The 20,155-nt window shown below is 40.0% G+C and overlaps 1 protein-coding gene across 3 annotated transcripts in view; it reads right to left on the bottom strand.

The window, feature by feature from the left end:
- The window catches only part of LOC124408610, a 51,683-nt gene extending 31,823 nt beyond the window's left edge, over positions 1–19,860 (bottom strand). For all 3 annotated transcript variants that reach the window (XM_046885657.1, XM_046885667.1, XM_046885676.1), the window contains exon 1: positions 19,707–19,860. In XM_046885657.1, the coding sequence (XP_046741613.1) occupies positions 19,707–19,806 (100 nt within the window). In that variant the 5' untranslated portion in view covers positions 19,807–19,860. The remainder of the gene's footprint in view (positions 1–19,706) is intronic.
- Between the last annotated feature and the right edge of the window lie 295 nt (positions 19,861–20,155).

The following is a 20,155-nucleotide window of genomic DNA, read 5'->3' as shown; positions in this document are numbered from 1 at the left end:
CTGGACGAGAATACAGGCAGCACCATCGTAGAATATAAACGATCACAAGCGAAAGAGACGAATAAATAAATGTTCCATCACGGGTAAGAAGCGTCTGTACTCCATGGGGTCGGATATGTCTTGGTTCTGGCTCTCTGGCATTTCGTTACACCGCGAAGCCTGACCCAAATGAACCCAGAGCTAGACGGCTCCGTGCTGTGCTGTGCGGTGAGTAGAGTTCTCACTTTCTAACGCGATGCCTCGAGGAGATGAGGAGGATCGAGGAAAGGAGAGACCTGCACCAACGGCGCGCAAACGACGCGAGACCTTTTTCCTTCCCACCTCCGGGTGATGATCACTCGGTCAGGAAGATCCGGCGAGTCTGATAACATCCGCGATTGTTTTGTCCGGAATACACATGCGTGTACATACAATCAGCTATGCGTTATTATTATACACGACGAACTTCGGACGGGTCGAAAGATCATCGCCTCAGATATAATCCGTTTCGGAGTCCGAGTGGATATCGAACAGGTTGAGGTACGTCACTACGTAACTACATCGTACCTCGCCGACGTAGAGAATTCTACGTTTACGTGTAACGGACGTTGATACAGTCACGGATACTCGATACCAACACACACGAGCAGAGATATCCTGCCTACGGCTGATCTCGACGAGCCAAGGCTGCAGTCTCTGGGTAAGAACCGAGAACGCGAGACCTACTTTCTCGGACAATCGGACGGATTGACGACGACGTTCGTTCTGTGCTTGCTGCTGCTGCTGTTGCTGCTGCTGCTGCAGCGACGGCCCACCGTCCCGGTGAAAAATCGAGGAGTGAATTGAATATTTTACACTAACACCTCTTTCATATCTGCACAGTCGCATTGCGCCAGGGTTTACCTGCGTACGTAGATATACCTTTTATACGGTGCTGCGGGGTTTACGTGGTAACGGTTGAAGCGATCGGTCATTTGAGCGATAGGTTTTTAGTCAGAATTGTATACAGGTAGTGTACCTACTAGGATTTGAACTGTAATCGTGAACAATTCGCTTTCAACGGTGAATCGACCGTTTTTGATCACCCGCAATGATGAATGTTCTATTCGATGCAGGCTTCAGTTTATTTTGCAGATGATACGGATTTCGTGAAAATATCGTAAAAATATCGCATATAAAAAAACAAAGAAAGATCAAAGTGGTGAAATTTCACCGAGCGAGAAATTCGCATAACTGAAAATCCTCGATCATTCGGAATTTCGATGTTTCAGATTTTCAAAATTTCTCATTCTCGCATTTTCGGAACTTTGATTTCTTAAAGTTACGCCATTTCAGCAAATATCCTTTCGATATTTCCCCCATTCAAAACTTCCAGCTTCAGGTTTCGGACCATTCAAAACTTTGATGTTTCGTCAAAGTTTGATTACCATACTCCAAATTCCGCCAGCAAAGAAATTCGGAATTTAGCGCTTTCTAAAAATTTTCAAACAAATGCATTAAAAAAAAAAATCACAATTAACATGAATGCAACAATGAAAAGCTGTACATAACCAAAGCTTGTGACGCAGTCAGTAACTTCCAGTGCAAACTCTGACGGCAATCACTTCAATCAATAAAAAAAAAAGAATATCATGATCCAAGCTCACAGTAAAAACAATGAATAAAATCTATAAAAAAAAAGAAATCATCTTTCGGTGTGAATTCGCGATAGGTCGTGGTAAGTAACTTTCCTTCGGTAATTGCAGAACCGTTTAGAGCCTAGAATGCGGGTACATAAACATCGAAGATGGTGTCGCTAAACGATGAGTCAATTCACGAACAATTTACGAGAATCCACAACGGAGGTCGTTCGACGTTCGTTGTAATTCTTTCGGGTTGGCCTACTTGGAGTTGGCACTTGGACCGATGATACTCAGGCCGGCGATTTGGCCGAGGAGTGAGTGAGTGAGTGAGTCGTCGGATACTCGGTCACTGGGCCCCGGTGCTTGTTACACATTCATCGAAGGTGCGCTTCCACGGATATACGAGACGAGGGACCGACGTGGCTCCGCTAATTAAACGCAATGGGAGCAAATTCCTATCGGCGAACCCGCTGAACCAGTTCGCTTCGAAAGTCTCTGTATCATGTATAATACGCGTCCATATACATAGGTATGCGGGTATGCGGCTTACCGACGCCTTGAACACTCTCTCAAATCTAGACACGAGATACCGGAATATGTCTTTACTCCCGGGTAAACAGTCAACGCGGAATTGGAGGCCTTCCGCCGGCGGAAATCAAGTGGTCATTGCCGTCTGCAGAGCTGGGAATTATAACACTATGCGAAAATGGAGGAAAATGGATCGCCATGGATTATGACTAGAGTCCGGATAAATGTGTATTCAAAATTATAGAATGTCTGTATATTATAATATAGACTTGAAAAATTATGGAAAATAGAAACTGCATTTTGTAAATACAAAATATGTATTTGCATATTAATTCAGGCCCTAATCGTGACGATATAGTTTTTGTTATAGGTTAATCAGAAAATTTAACATCGCATTGGGTTGATACTAAATTGTAATTTCTAGCAGTTTATACTGCATATTTTTGCCAATGAACATCTGTTTCTCCGAAAAATCTTGCTGCGATTAAAAAGAAATTCAAGCAAGTTCAAGTTTCATTCAAGTTTCGGCGGCAATATGATCGTGAAATATTTCAAACTTTCTGTTATACTTTCGCTCCAAAAATGCCATTAACCACTACTGTGTTTGGATCTTCGCAAATTGGATCTTTACTGTAAGATGTTATGAAAAATCTTCATAGATCTGATCGCAATTCTGATTCGAACGAGCTTCGTCACTTCCGGTATATAACCAGATTCCACGCACTCTTGATTTTCTCGGACTTTACTAAAACCAGCTTCATTCCGTTCGCTATATACCTCTACCGGCGTACCCAACATTTCAGAATGAAATTAGGGCCAAACTGCTTCGTCGCCGATAATCAATGACTGCCTTCCGGCGCTGAGGGCGACCCAATTTCCGGACAATCGACGTTGGGAATTGATAATTCGAAAACGGGCCCGGAGGCTCGGTAACGGGGCCTGTAGACCGGCCCTCTCTGGCGATTGGAGTCAGGCTCATCTTGTGATCCGCGAAAAGCGTTGGCGGTACCTTTTGCCTTCGACGACGGGGCACCTGCGCGGAATTTGCGGCAGGAATTCGTGCCAGTGGGTCGACCTATCCGCAGGATTAGACCTCCAGGCGAAGGGCCCGCAGCCGGTGATTTCACTTGCTAAAACCCAAAGCCGCGCCGACGGAGAACGCGTTAGAAAGCAGCCGAGGGGACGTAGAAAGGTGAAAACAGGCTTATCCGATCCTCAGGAACGCCAACGGAACGCTGGACCCGCCCAGGAGGAAAATGCCGACGGCCATGGCCCGAGGACGCGGCGTTTATTGAAAAATCAGCGCCATTTTATCACTATATATAACCTAAGTTTTTCATTTTCATGGAAGCAAATCGTAAGTTTTGAGGTTTAAAATTTTTCAGGTCATATTACGTTGATGAAACGTAATCAATGATAATTATTCATTCAACCATCTACACACGAAAAAATATGGTCAGCTGTCAGCCTGGTTGTTTGATTGGTTTGATTTTTTTTCCGTCAAACGACACGTTGCAAAGTGATAATCTTAATAACGTGATCCTTTCAAACCGCGAGGCGAACTCATTTTTACATACAACGACTTGTTGCGCCGGACTGCCTGCCACGCCCGACTCGTATGTTGTTGGTAAATGTCAAGGTCGCCATTGTGCAAATTCAACATTAATAGCAATCACAATTATGCGAGACATGTGCAATTTTAATCAGGGTCTTCCCGAGTTTACGAATTTCGCGGCTTGACGTAAACCAGTTTTGCCGTAACAAGTTATTCTTTCAGTTTTAGGTAATCCGAGTTATAGGATGATTTTTTTGCTTTTCTTTTTCTTTTTCTAGACTGCCGTTCGTTTCCGTTCCGGTGAATGGAAAAGTAGCCTTAATTTCATGTCTTATGCTGATATATATTTTATGATTTATTTCCGATCCAAATGATTCATTAATTTCACCAATTACGGAGATAAGACTGGTTTTCGATCATTTTATTATCGGTTTCTTTATAATGTATGAATATCGACCGGAACTATGAGAAATAATTCATAGAAGAAGGAGAAATTACGAGATTTCAAGTTTGCTTGGTTAAAATTAGGTTTTCTCAAATCTGCTCGGTCTAGTTAAGAATTCATAGATAATTAGTGAGTCTAATCAATTTTGTCTCACTAAATCGAAGATGCGAAAGAAGGCATTGATCAGATCCGAGTAAGCGATATTAAATAGTTGCGTCCAAATATTGCTTGATCGAATTAAGCCAATACGATTATATTTCGTTACTACAGGAACTGTTTCCATCAAACTTGTAGAAGATAAATTGGTTATCCTTGATACGTTCTACAGTGTAGATAGAGATTGAATTCTTGATTCGACTCTCGACACCTCGAGTCCTCGGCCTTGTTTGACGATTGATTGAAACAAGTCCCCAAGAATGTTGAAGTCGGCCATGGAGAAGTGAAAAAACGTCTACTATTAACTGTTCTCCAAAGTAGTAAACAGATGGGAATAAAAAATGGTGCAAATGTGAAGAAAAATGAGAAAAAGATAAAGAAATCGATCAGCATCCGGTGCGAATACCGAGCGTGATGAAATACTATGTCATCGAGTAATACCTAATCGGGAAAATTCGAGAGCCCGAGAAAGTCTCTGCATGGCTCACGCGTTGCCCAAGAAGGACTTTGAAACGAAGCGCAAATTCTTCGGTTTCCATTCGGTTTCGAACGATGATTAATTCGTTAGATAGCTGTAGGCCGCATTCCTCGCAGATAAAAGGATTAACAATATACATATATTTACATATAATTGTATTACGTATCTTGTCAATTTACCCTTTTGATCACGTGTTGAGTTTCAATTTTCCGAAGCGGTGATGGTGATGTGTCGAAAATCGTTTAGTTGAAGACTAATTGAAATTTGACATTTTTATTTGCTATTAATGTAGAAGAAACAACCGCGACGTTTTATTATACGGAATTGCGTAGTAAACTGGTGATTATAATAAACTACGGCTAACGCGAGTTACAGAAACTCATAATACTCGCGCCTACGTACGAATATTATATCTCAGTTGGATTATATCTTCGCTAAACTGCTTTGAAAGTATGACAGCTAAATCTGACCGGTGCCGAGTACCTACATGAATTCTCAAGATCATTCGCGGATTAGTCACCGCGGTAAAGAAGAAAAAAAAAATCACAATGAATAAAGAAACCCGTTTTTAAACGTCGTGCAATTTCGCCTATCGAGAAGAGACTTTGACGTTATTGTGAGATTGGGCCGAAACGAGGCAAGCTTGAATGAACATCAAGTGTGGAAAATTTGAAGTAAGACAGCTCGCGTAATACGGGAAAATCGCGAAGATCCGATACTACGGATTGTAGCGATCTTCGCGGAAATTGATAATACCGGGTGAACCGCACGCGTATTTAGAAACGGAAAGTGACCGAGGAGGATCGTCCTGCCGCAGGATGACGCAAGCAAGTTAACCGCACAGAAGCGTGATTCTCTGGCCGTGGATGTAGCCGAGAAGAGTATCGGAGCTCTGCATTTCTCCGAGGGAAGCTGGATCGCGACGTAGAAAGCGGTGAGAATTTTAATTTCTCGAGACATGACAGTTCGATCGGCCGTCGCCTTATTTTCTGCTGCACTCGGTTTTACCGCCAAACAAGGACCTTTTCTATGCGTACAGTAAAAGCACGTTACATAGGTACCTGGTATAAACCGAGGCCTTCACGGGTCTACATGAAAGGTGTATTTAAAAAGAGAGAACGACCAGGGAAGCGAAATCGGGGAAAATCGGGACGCGTCACCTTGCCTGCAGGTTGTTTACGTAATATCATATGCTTCGGAAGCTTTCTTGTCAACTGGGACACTCTTTCCATCGATTTTCAAAAGCCTTTTCATCATTCGCCAAAAGTTAAGCTTCGGAGCTTCGGGAAAAATGAAAACGATTTTATTACTTTGCAGTTTGGGAAAGTTTCAGGTAAAAAAAAAATGGCTGTTTTCTCGTACGACTCGACTGGATTGATTTTTTTTTCTGTCGCTGGTTCTGTAGTGAAATTTATATTTTAAGATTTTATGATTTGATGCTAGTTGTTCTTTGTAAAAATTAAATTTCTTAACAATTAAAGTGATTACAACTCGACGTTTCACGTATACAGAAATTCTGATATCCTCAAGTTACAATCGGTCATCGGAAATGTCAACGTTGTTAATATTATTGTATAATATTCTTAAAAAATAATTCTTAAACGATACGTTAATATTCACACTTTTCCCAGTAATCCAGCCTTAGTTTACACGCCATCCTGCAATGGCGTGAAAATTCATGAAGAAATAATTTCCGAAAACATACTTGTGTCAAGAATTGACAGAAACACTGGACCTAAGTCCCGATGATTTTGGAACAAAATCCGGTTTCTTTCCGGAAGTTTTCGCAGTTGACAAAGAGAGGCAGATGACGCCGAGGTACGAAGGTGCGTACGTTTTTATATTCAAGTACATTTTATGAACACATCGTAACGCGATGGGCGTACGAATAAAAGTAGTCGTGCTTCGGTAGGAATAAGAAGCGGCGAAGCGCCGCAAAACGTTTGACTTCGCTATTACGCGGTTCGAAGAACGAGAAACGCTCGCATGCGATTATTCTTCGGGACGTTGAACGCGATCTTATCGTCCTGTTCAGGCTCGCGAACTTAACTACATGTATGTACCTACGTCCAAGCATCGACGAGGGCGTTTCCAGCCTTATTCTAGACACGCGATAACCAGCCATCCGAATTATATGTGTGTACAAACGTTACACACGCGCTCATTTCTATTAATGAAATAATAGGTGCAGAGTGTCACATTTTATTCATTCAAAGTGCAAATTTCACGCGTGCAGGTATCATAGGATTCGTTATTACAGCGCCATTGTCGCAAACTTTCTATATATAACAGTATTTTGATAATATTTGTATATTTAGTGATATATGTTAAAAAAATTTTATTCAGTTCTTCATTGTTTCATCTCTTTATTATTCACACTCTTTCTGCGTGCGAACAAAAAAATATTAACGATCGTGGCGCGACACTTATTTTTAGACTTTTTTGCGACAAGGTAAGGAAGAAGGAAAAAAGATCGCCGACTCAAGGCCTGAGCCGGTATTGCGTCTGTTACTTGTTACCGAACTGGACGTTACTTTTTTTAATTATTATTTTTTTTCTGGTTTCTTTTTTTTTTTTCTTTTTTTTTTTCACTCACAATTCCGTGTGATCTACCGCTCCGTACGAATTAAAAACTTTCGAATATGCATTTGGGATTGAGTTTCAGAAACGAATTAATCTCACAATCTTGACGATTTCACAAGTAATGTACATACAAATCGTCGAATACGTAGGTATTTATGCGATTTTTTTTTTTTTTTCATCACCAGGGTGAAAATTTGACCGCCCATCTTTTCTTTGTACTCTTATTTTGCTATTCACTTTTTCTTCATATTCGTGAGAGTCTTCCTGAAACGATTTTTTTACATCTATTTTTCAAATTTAAATCATCTCTATTTTATCTGTAAGTCTTGTGCAAGTTCGTGAATAAATCTTGTGCATAAAAATGCATAGCCAAATTTCTTTCATGTCATTTCTTTGCGTTTGGTCGCTTCTACTGCAAATTACAATTAGTAAGAGAACGAACCCCTGCATTGTGTGTGTACATAAAAATTGAGAAATTGAGGCAGCTCGTGATATACTTCCAGGCTTGGCTACAGGTGATGGGTAAACATAATCCGACAGTAATTAGTAGCGTTCGCATCATCTCCGCAGCACGCTTCTCAAATTGTGGGACCGAAAGTATGCAGTGGCAGTCGAAACTTTCTTTCTTTCGTTATCCAGAGGCTGGTTTTATAGTTCCAGTTGTTATGAGTAGTGGATACATATATATAATGTAACGCCATGGCAACAACCTGTTACAAAACCGTCGCGTTGACGTCGTTGACGATTGTATAACGCGTGCAAGTACATGCATGCAAACATATATATATATATATAGTATATAAATGTGTATATAGGCACGCCAGGTTCCCATTGAACGTCGTCGTATCCATCGCTTCATCGTCGCGTAACTCGCCGGTTTATCCTTCCACACATTTTTAGCTCTGTACTCACACACATGGGATCATCGTGCCTGTTTTAGCAAGATTCTCGCGGTCGAGATGATGGATATAATTAGTGGAAAGCTCGCGGATTATGCCGACGTAATTTACGTCGAGTCGAATGGAGAGAATCCGCACACCTTGAGCAATATCAGATATTTTCGCACGATTCGTGTGCATAAGGATGAGACGGAAATTAACCGCGTCTCTGTAACATGCATGCGGAAAATTTTAACCCCAACCATTCGGTGAGACGGGTGTTGTGACTGCAGGTGACGAAAATTCTTGCTGTTTTTTCTTGTGCAATTTATTACTGCGCAGTACTGGAATTGCGAAAAAAATCGGTAATTCAAACAGGTCTTACAATTTCTGATAACAATGATAAAATAGGTAAAATTTTATCAAACGCGTTAGAAGTTCAATTAATGGACATACACTGCGTCGCAAAGGAGTTGCTGGAGATCCTACATTAAAAATCATAATAACTTGAAAAATTCCGGGATAGTCTTTAACTATTGTACTTCAAGGTAAATTAGTTAACTTTAGCAAAATGGAATTTGAAATATGAAGAAAAAAAAAAAAATCCGTGAAACAATAAAATACCGGACGATGGATCATTACACTAAAAAAAATCATAACTCACTGAATTTTTAATATTTCGAGCTGAAAATTGATCAAGTAGCTCTCAAGAAACGGACATTTCAGGAAAAATTTTTTGCGATACTCGGTTATGAAACACAGGTATTTATTGGAGGTAGTGGGGTTGAATTTTTGAAGAAAGAATGAACTTTAACGATTTTTACGATACTTCATTACTTATCTTACTTAGATCAAATCAATTTATTTATCACATTTTTCATAACTACATGGAATTTTCGTTGAACATGCCGTGGTATCATTTTGACCCTGGTCTGCAGCGTAAGGATTAGTAAATTTTATTATTATTATTATTAATTGGTAAAAATCCTGAAGACCTTAAGACAGTACGTCGCTGTAAATAATTCACGCATGATGGAAACTTGTGGAATATCGAAGAAACGGACAGAGATTGAGATGATATTTCAATCGATACATCGAAAGCAGCCTTTCTCATACCCAATAATGTCTGGCAAAGCTATATGCGCGAATGCGTAACGCGTTCGACTAAAGTTCGGGCCTATATCGTGGGCGAAAAAATACGCGTATATGAGATCCGGTAGGCAACGCGATACCTCTTTATATACATATATAATCGAGTCCCGCTCCACTGCTCGCGGGTATTTTATACTTATGATCTCTACATGAATATATAGGTATACAACATGTGCAGACTGCAACCTAGCATATATATTTTGTACTTTACGAATGATAAATATATATATATCAATTGAGTATAAATAATTGATGTATTAGATTTAATTCCAAGTTTTTTTATCTTGCGCTGTAATGTATCGATCATTTAGTTTTCAACACATCCAATAATTTATATTCGATATACGTAAAGGTATACCAAATATATGGAAATTAGGAATTTATTCCAGCTGGAATTATTTCAGTTTTTTATTATAGAAATAATAATATCGTGTTGAACATATTGTATAAGTGCAGAAGAATACGGGAATTAGCAAACTTTTCTCGTCGTATGGAAAACAAACGAAGAAGAAAAAAGAAATTTAAGGAAAAAGTCTTTCCTGCGTGTCATTTCTTCAGTGTAATACAATTTCAACGAGATTTTTATCCGTGCATACACATACGTAAAAATCTGTAATGCACAATCTTGAAAATGCAATGAGACTTCCAACCCTGATGAATGTAAAATTATCGTTGCATAAGATCGTCCATCGCATGTCCCATTGTCATTATTGCAATATGGGTAGTAGTTGCAGCAGCAGCAGCAGCAGCCTCGATCACTGGAGCTCGTGGTATATGCCTCTGTAAAACTCGCAAGTTTAGTGGTATGAGTGTATCGTGTACACAAGTCTAGGAGTGAAAGATCCCGTCCCAGATTGCGGTCTTAGACGCGTGAATGCGGGTTGGACACTCGCGCGGATACTATACTTCACTATATACGTCAACGCGATTGTAAATGCGCGTATAAGTCCCGCATCGCTATGCTGCATCCTAATAAAGAGACGCGCTCCTTGTTACAACGATTGCGCGATATACGCGCGTCTACGTATAATTTAAGCTCGGCATGTTTTAAACATACAACGAATCGATGATACGTTCTAGAATTTGAATTTGAATTTGAATTTGAATTTGAATTTGAATTTGTTTCGAAAACGATCGCATAACGAACAGTTATAGTATGATATTTGAGCTCGTGCAATACGAATTAGATAATTTATAATTCAGCGTTAGATGAGCAAGAATAATTATTTTATTAGATTAGATTTTTTCTGTTAAATTATTATTCCTGCCTGGTTCTATCGTTCCTCTTCTGTTCCACATTCCCTGTCATTTACTTCGTGCTGTATTCCTACCCTATTCCAGCGTTCCGCCCTTGTTCCATGTATTCCTACCCTGTTCCATCGTTTTTTTTCCGTTCCACATTCCGACCATCTTCCATCGTTCTTCCCCTATTCCGGAATTCCTACCAGCCCGCGTAAACTTGAAATGTAAAACAGGATCTAACGAAGTAAATTACTTTTCAGTAGATTGATATATCGGAAGAATTCAATAATAATCGACGTCTGTTTCTAAGAGATATTTTTTCAGTCTTCGCGTCGCCGATTCCGCCCTTATTCGTGGCGCCAAACTGTGTCGCGGAATGTTTACGGAAGCGTGCCTGCCGAGAGGCTATTGCAATTGCAGAAAACACGTCGCAAGGTGTATCGGGTAAGGACGCGGCGACCGGGGAGGTCGGGGTAACTGTACAACAGCGTGCATCCATCTCTGGCTCGTGCAGAGAAGTTATACGATCATGCGCGGCCTACTCTTTCGCTCGCAGGTAGGTATTCGTTCGATATCGAACCGGTAATTAGGTGCGCGCAATAAGAGGCACGCTCGGGTTACAGTTACATCCCTAGCATTACGCACGTTAGTCGTTTACCGCGACGTTGCATCGAGCTTACGCTCGTGGCTCGTCCTACCGCCATTGTCATCGGTTATACATATATGTATGCGTAAGAGAAACGCCGACGATCATCTCCACTACGCTGTAGCAAAGCATGAAAAGAAAACAAAAAAAAAAAAAAAAAAAACAACTGCGGACGCCGCACGCGCGTCTTGTAAAGACCCAGTGACCGCCATCGTTCCTTTAATAATTATTCTCGACGTTAACGTCATTTGCATATTTATAAAAACCGTGATGTGCAATTTTGCCATTTCAATCTCAATACGTACTTTGCTTGATTTTTAAGCGAGAATTCTTAGTCGGTTTAGAATCCGCGACGACCTCGAGGGGCATTCTTTGGCACTGCTCGCTGTCATTGACCCACGTAAGCTATAACGCGAATTATTAACCGTGTAATAGAGCAAAACTTTCCCTAGAGTTTCGAACAGCTGCATTGCACTCTCGGAGACACCTACTTCCGCTTCGGCAAAGTCCCCAACCGCATTTGCAGCATCGTCCAATGAACTTAGAAAACTAAAGAACACAAAAACAAAAAACAATATCTACTCGACACAGGAAGTTCATTCGATTGGAACTACGGGTCCATTGCACTTTTATCATCATTTTTATGACGGTTACAGTTTCCTGCTTTTCGGAAACAGGAACTTGTTCGCCAAGATATAATCAAAGCTTTTGGCAAAAACTTTGAACACCTCAATCAATCTTTTGGAATGACGTCACTCATTTGGCAGGTAATTCATATACCCTGGAAAACGAAATGAGAAAAACGATCAATTTATCACGGCGCCAAAAACGTTTTTTCCCTACTGCCTTAAAAAATTCTACTATTTTCGCTATCCTCATTCCGCTTGTCGGGATTGCGTCTACCGTGTTGTACGGTAAATGTTGGCGCGTCGGTGATGCTGATGCAGGTGCATTAAGCGGCAGCGTGAGCTCTCCCTGGAGATAATGTGATGATTGCGTCCTTCGAGTGCCGTTACAACGTGACTTCATTCTGATCTCGCGGACCCCCGGCATTCCTGCGTATCGTATATGAAACCGACGTGTTTGTTTTTTTTTTTTTTTTTTTTTTTTTTTTTTTTCTCTCAAATTATTCTTTCCATCTTTTTCTATGAATATTTTAGCGCTTGTCTTCTTTCGCCACCGCGTAGATATCAATAATGCATACGGTATAGCGGTACCGATTGTTTTACCGCTGTCACTGAATCCATGAGCCATTGTTGCAGCAGTGCGGAGGTGTGTAATCACTCGTATAACCTGAAGTGCGAAGTGAGAGGCGTTTTCAAGGTGAGGAAATGTATGTACCAATGACCATTACCATTGTGAAAACTCTATCATTCAGCTGCCACCGGAAACCGGATCCTCGAGGACTGCAAATATTACGCGACTTACTGACGCTGACGACCATTTTATGTCCGGATCTTGTCGACCTCGACCCGACCTGACTTGACCTGACCGCGAATAAAGACACTCGTGACTTATACGTGCCAAGCCGCTGCGCAAACGTTGCTTGAACTTACTTGAGCAGCGTTACTTTTCCAACGACCTAAAGGGGTTTCGAAAGAAATTCAAGATTCGAAAAATGCTGTCACTGTTAAAGAGCCGTGACTTAGTGGATGTGGACAAAAGTCAACAGAGACATGACGAAACGGAGACTAAACGAAAATTTACAACACGCGGGAAATTACGACTGTTGGAAAAAAATTTACCCAAGGTTTTGGGGAAAATTTAAATTTACGGAACATCGGATTGGCCTATAAATAATAATTAAACTTTTTTTCTGGTCTTGAATATATCTAGCTTCATTATTTATTACACAACTTTTCTTGTGGATTTCAACATTCGTTTTTATATATATATATATATATGTGTGTGCTATAGGAATGTAATAAATTTAACGTGTGTCGTAAAGGGTTTCTTTTCTCATGTATTTCTGCAATAGATAATTCATTGAAAAACAACTCTTTACAGTGCAATAATACGGTTTTTATTGTTGTATCAGTTTTTCCACTACTATCGTGGTGGTAACCTAGTTTCATGCACCCATCGAGTATATTTAAAATCTTTTATTAATAATATTTGCCAAGTTATCGACTCGAAGAATTGCAGAATTTTATCGTATCCAAAAGAGTCGAAAATCTGTATAGAAACATTCGAGAGTTTGACAATAAACTTCCGGTATCCAAAAATTTCAATTAAAAACAAGACAAATCAGATCCTGAAATCAGATATTTTTACAACCGATGATCTTCGTGTGACAAGCGATAAATAAAAATTTCTTGGAAGTTCATTCGATAGAATACCTTGGGATTATGAGGCTAGTTAGAGAAGCAGCATTAAACCGATGAGGTATTTCTATCGCGGACTTTCATTTCTTAGATAATCGAAGTCGATCTGTAGAAAGCATAATTTTCTTTCTGGAAAACCTGTGCAGGACAGAAATAATTCCTCGTTCGGACAATATCGACGCATTCCATAGTCACGTATGAATATTTTCCTTGTACCCCCCCCCCCTCCCCCCCCTTCTGTTCGGTTTCTATTCTGTAATTCTCGTCCCCCTTGAGTTGTGTCCATAAACCTGAATCTAGCTCATTATAATACCGAGTGATGGTACCTACGTACTGCAGGACACATTCACTCGCATACGCGTCTTGTAACGTCACAATAAACAACATTCACGTTTGTTCTTCCTGCAACATATCATCGGGAAATAAATATGCAGCCTACCTATAAAGGCGTTAAACTCCTTTAGCCTATAGCTCGAGGGCAAATGTCTAGGCAAATGAGTTATTTCCGTTTTCCGAGATTCTGGTAGGTATGTACACATGTATGCACACCGCGTAAATGTATATGTTTACATAAATAATGTATATATATATGCACATACACGCGCACCTTAAAGCTTAAGATGCGCGGGAAATCATTGAGGAGAAAACTGTCTGCTGTGTGTACTTTCGGTACGTGGGTACACAGAAACCGGCTCCACTCGCCTTTCCCCGAATTCCTGATCACGTTGGATGGGGTACGGATGGTGAAGAACCGCACTCGAATCAATTAGGGAAAAAAGGGTGCGGAGATGGTAAAAAAAAATAAAAAATTAAAATTAGATGACTAAGACGACGCGGTAAATGAAGAAACACACGAAGAAAAAAGGGTCATCAAATGCGATGTGCAATTTTGAGGTTCTGATTATATTGGGTGGGGGTTAAAACTTAGAAGCAATAATATTTGGAATGGCCGATGGTCGAAATTTGAAACATACGAAAATAAAATAACGAAAGATGAATTGTTGAAAATGTTGATTTTTGAAATTTTCGCTGATTAATAGTCATTCTAATCAGTGGCGCTTTCGAAAATCGCGATATCGAACAATTCATCTTTCGTCATTTGATTTTCGCATGTTTGAAATTTCGATACATCGACTATTCCGAATATTGATGCCTTCCAAGTTACGATCCCCACCCATTACAGTCGCCTCAGCGGGTCATTCGTCAAGTTCCCAATATCTTGTACCCGTACAATTTAGTACCGATCAATCAATGACGATTGTGAGTAAGATATCCCGTAGAGGAGATGGGCACGTTGTAACAGTAACTGGATTCGATTTTATGAATGTATAAAAATCTAACGAGGCCGGTTCATCATGGCGAAATTGGCAAATTTACCGTTCCAACGGCTCACTTGAATCGAGATGAGAAAACTTAAGGAAGTATAAAGTAAACCTGATTATACAGAATTTGGAGCCGCCGCTTCAGCTCGGCGTCTTCTGCGCTCGATCGTACAGAGATCGTTGAGAAAAGTTCGTGTAAAGCTACACGGTAACCATAAGAGTACCTACGTACCATATACCATAATATGTGTGTTCCGGTGCGAGGGAACCGCGGCGTGCCCTGGGGCACCTGGACGACCGAACGTGGGAAGACGGGTAACGGATCTGGAAGCGTGGTTCGAATTCTGAAATCTTGAGGTGCGCGACTCACTGACCCCGTTCCTCGCGATCATCGCATCGTCAGCCTGTATCATGCCTGCCTACTTGTGCACCGCGACGTCGACGTGATCCTTGCCCAATGAACTCATCGTTGTCCTCGATATCTGCCCCCCCGACACGCGTAACGCGTGTCTCTTGCGTCAAGGGTGATGGAACTTGGGGTAATCGCAGGAAGAAGTGGCAGAAGTAGGTACATGTTCAAGTTGGAGTAGGATTTAAGGATGGAACTGATCTTGGAAAGCGAGAATCAAGAGTTTCGAACGTAAACAAGTATTCGTGGAAATTATGGAATTTTTAGGGAATTTTATACACCCTGGAAACAATGTGGAAATTTTAGGGGATTTTAGGTCGTTTCTGGAATGTACTAAGTTTCATTCTAGGTTCGTCAAAATTTAGCCATTTGAGGGGAAAAAGTACAAATTTTCTTACAACTTTCAGACAATTCTTACAAATTCGCTTCGCAATGAGCTGTGCTCTAGTCAAATATAAGATATTCTTGTTTGTGTGACTCTTGTATTTTTCATTTATTGTATAAATGAGAACAAACTTGATAAATAATGATTTTTTTCTGGGAAACTGTTTTCACAGATAATTGGACTCCCTGGTTCAAATCACGTACAGCAAATGTAATTTTATATGAGCCAATTGTGGATCTTTTTAATTGTTGTGTGACGGTAATATATCTGAGCGAATTTGATTAACGCAAGGTAAGATGCCAATAATTTGAGAAAATATTTTATTGCGAGGTTTAAACTGATGGTTTTGACTTATCTTGGCGCTTATTACTGGCGCAAATTGCACCTTTGAAAACTTTTTAATCGTTTTATTTTCCTTTATCTAAGTTTCAATTCGTCTCATCGTAGCTGCGATTTTCGTTTATGTTTGAAAATTCTTAGTCATCGGTAATTTTGGCGTGATTAATCGATACGTTTTAAAAGAATAAAATTTGCAAATCACGACGAGAGTTGATGATTGCGGAGGTGGAAACGTACAGTTTCGAACTCCCACTCGAGCATATATACCTATATAATATTATAAATTTTTGCAATACGCTCGTGCGAGAAGTTTTAAACCGTTGGCGAACTCTCTCGTATATAAGTATGTACAATAATAACGAGTTGAACAGAAACCGTTCCGAAAGAAGAATGCGTCTGTGATCAGTATTCGATCGATCGATTCATTACACTTGGTGATTTCCTGCTGCAGAAAATTCCACCAAAGACGAGCACCTCCCAACGCGGCACGCTAATTGCCGATTAATCTCACAGCCATCAGACTTATACGTATTTATCCATACATCGTGGCCATGCTGTGAATATGTATAAGTCATGCGGGTGTCGACGGGCGGTGTCGCAAATGGCAACGCGGAATGATTATTCGGTGAAAACAGCGGGCATGTAACGAACCAGCCTGCAAACTACGTGATATTTCGCCGTCCGGTTTCACTTTGAAACACCTCCGAGGCATTGCCAACGAACCTTAAACTTTCAATTACACTAGTAAAGTGTATCGGACCTGGCACAGTGCTGTCGTCGTCGTCGTCGTCGTTGCACTCGAGTGCAGGCGTGATCGTTGCGAATATTTTTATCTCTCTTTAACAACCCTATATAGGTATTCGCCTTAATGAATTATGGCACAAACTCGACCATCTGATCGCTTATAATTATCCGCTAGGAAGATCCGGGAATAAATATTTTCTCGGGGAACACAGCCAGCTGTGCCATGGACCTCCATCGACTCCTAGAGAGAAGCTGAGAACGCGGAGAGATCAACGGAGAAAGTTTTCTTTACGTGTAGGTATATTCCTACCCGCTAAATCGCGACCGCGGGGTTCCGATGTAGCTATGCCTCAAGGTAGGTACACACGTTGTGTATGTACGTGCGTAAGTAAACACCATATGCATCTACCATATGTGCTGAGGTGTTACGGAGATATCCAGGTATTCAGCCATGCGTGGATCCATCCCACTCCCGTCAGGATCTCGCTTTACACTCTCGTGCATCGGAGGAATTATAATTATTCGTTATAGGCGAATGATTTATTCATTCGTCATTTGATTCATTCGTGCATTCAATGTCGGTCAGCGGCAAGTCATGTTGCGTTGTGAGATTTACTTTAATCCAGGTATCTTGAGCTTGTCTTCTTGTCTTTACCTTGGCTTTATTTTAGAATTCTCAATTCGAATTGAGATTATACAGAACCGCGGTTTGATTCTAAGGATTTTTTTTTTTTTTTTTATTTTTTTTATTTTTTTTTACATACTGATCAACTTGACGCGCGTGAAAAACGTTATGTAAGGTATGAATGAATTTATTTGGTGAAAACGTACTTCTTGCACCCTGCGGATCGGTTCGAACTATGACTTTATGTTTGTAAACTGCATTTGCTTCTCTCGCGATAGTCTAATCATGTTTTATAGTTTAATTCACATATACATATATATACAGGTTAGACCGAGAGAGATTTCTAAATGTCATTACTATGTTACGTGTACAATTCTTAACTATTTTTATTTTCTACCTAACGTAGCAAAAAAAAAACATCATTCTCGGTACAAAATGAAAATTTGTCTTGCAGCTGTAAGTAGAAAGCCTAGTATGTATGAATTATTGTTATTACTTTTTTTTTATTGTGCTCATTCTTGCTATACCTACTTTCTTGCTAAACAAACAGATTTATAGTCAAGTCGAGTGTTTCAGTAACAGGATAATGAATTATTGACACCTATAATTAGGTAAAATGATTATTTTTAAGACATTTTCCTGCGATACAAGTGATATAACAAGTGAAATTTTTCTCATCGTACAAACTGTAAAGCGATTATTTTTATTTCATTTTTAAAAGTAAAAATTTTCTATCCTATAATTAATTAATTCTATCGAATTAACTGACATTAAATCTGTTGTACGGCGCGATGTTTACGCGATATTATATCCTCCAGACACATCATATCACGCCTATTTCTGGGTATTATTAATACACGTACTCCACGAACAGGTATAAAGCAATTATAGCCATGATTTTTTTTTTCTCCTTTCATTGGTATAATAATAAGGTAAAAGTCGATAAATAAATTACGGGTATACGATATACAGTAGAGTGTACAAGAAAGACGTGATTCCCAGATTAATAATCATGATCGAAATATAATTCTCCTTGTATAAATCATGATCACGTGATATTTACAATTAGCCTACAAATATACGTTGAAACTATCGAAACGATAATACGAGAGACTTGAACGACCGCATCAGCAACTGCGCGAATCTCTTTCTGCACTCGTCATAATTCTATAGAGTTCGACGTAATTATACGGGCATAGATAATCAATTAAAAACTTTTTACCTGCCTGGTTCGTTTGAAAGGCACTTAAAGTTCGTTTAAATTACATCGATGGAACCACAATGGAACAGGTATGTATCCGTCGATCCATTAAACGTTTCAAATCGATCATCGCATCATCTGACATCCTGGTGTATCGAAATATAAAACGAGAGGCTATATTCACTTGCAGATTACGTGACAAGCGATTACGAGGTTTTAATGATTTCACCCGTTTCTCAATAATTTCATTCCATTTTAGGCGATTTCATCCGATTTCATATGATTTGATTTTCAAATATTTCAGGCCCAGTTGAAAACTAAGTGATTTGTGTTTGGATTTCGAACGATCTCATCTTCAAACGATTTCTTAGGTATCATTATATCGCTTTTTCTAAAGTCCTTTGCGATTTCAAGAAGTTAACAGTGAACTTTGCGTTATACACAAAGTCCATTTACTTTCGACAAAGTACACGATTGATTGCAAACAACAAGGTAAACAAATGTATACCTAAAGAAGAATTTTTCACCATTTGAAATCATCTCCTATCCGCAAACGATAAGTGCTTCGAATAATTGTGGAAAACTCAATTACTCCAGATAGATTCGCACGGATTGTCACGATAACGCGGATGTATAGCCGAGTCCGTGGATTCTAATTCTATTATACATACTCGTAGATACACAGTGTCTTTGTCAGAGTCTTTCGAGCGTAAAGTCGTCACGTTGGCTCGTGCCTGATTATCTCGATATAACAGCCCGAGTGAAGGTACCGCGGCTGCAAGGCCGTCAGGGCATTTATTTCGAGGGCGTTGTATGCCGATGATGCCGATGATGACGATGACGATGTTATATTGCTATTATAACCAGTGTTCATCGCACAGCCTGCAGATTAATCCGATTTATAATTGCGGATAATCGCACCCCTTGAAACCCAACGACGCTGCTAAAGCTCGTTTAAAACACAAAAAACAAAAAACAAAAAAAATCGTTGCGTCATTGCGGTCCAAATTGGAAATTTTTACAGCTCCGGGCACCGGAGAGAAACGCGGATGCAATCGCTGAAACTGTAGTCCCGAGAGAGGCTTTAACTCACCTTGAAGGGCGCGAGCTTGAACGACGAGCACCGCCAAGAAGATGAAGAAGAACGCCGGAAGAAGCTTGGTGAACCTCGACCTCCGCGTATCCTCTCCCATATTGATGTCTGCTCGATATTTCGCCCCTCCTGATCCTCCCTTTCAGTTTTTATATTATATTATATGTATATATATTTATATATATATATATCTGTATATACGACGATTCTCGGTGCAATTCAATAACGACACTTTATGATGTATAATAACGTGTAACGATTACGATTGTCAGCTTTGCAGTTAACAGTAATTTTATATAACACTTGGTTTACCTCTACGAGTATATAATTTTACGTGGTTTGTATAAAAAAAATTCTACACCGTTCACACCCCCTACATAATCGTCGTTTCTCGAGGCGCCTCGTCGTCGCCGTGTATTTTAAACAAAATCCGGTACCAGCTGCTCTCG

This window comes from Diprion similis, chromosome 1 (assembly GCF_021155765.1).
Source record: "Diprion similis isolate iyDipSimi1 chromosome 1, iyDipSimi1.1, whole genome shotgun sequence".
Classification (NCBI taxonomy): Eukaryota; Metazoa; Arthropoda; class Insecta; order Hymenoptera; family Diprionidae; genus Diprion; species Diprion similis.
The sequence above is the reverse complement of the archived record's forward strand: the minus strand, read 5'-3'. Positions and strand labels throughout refer to the sequence as shown.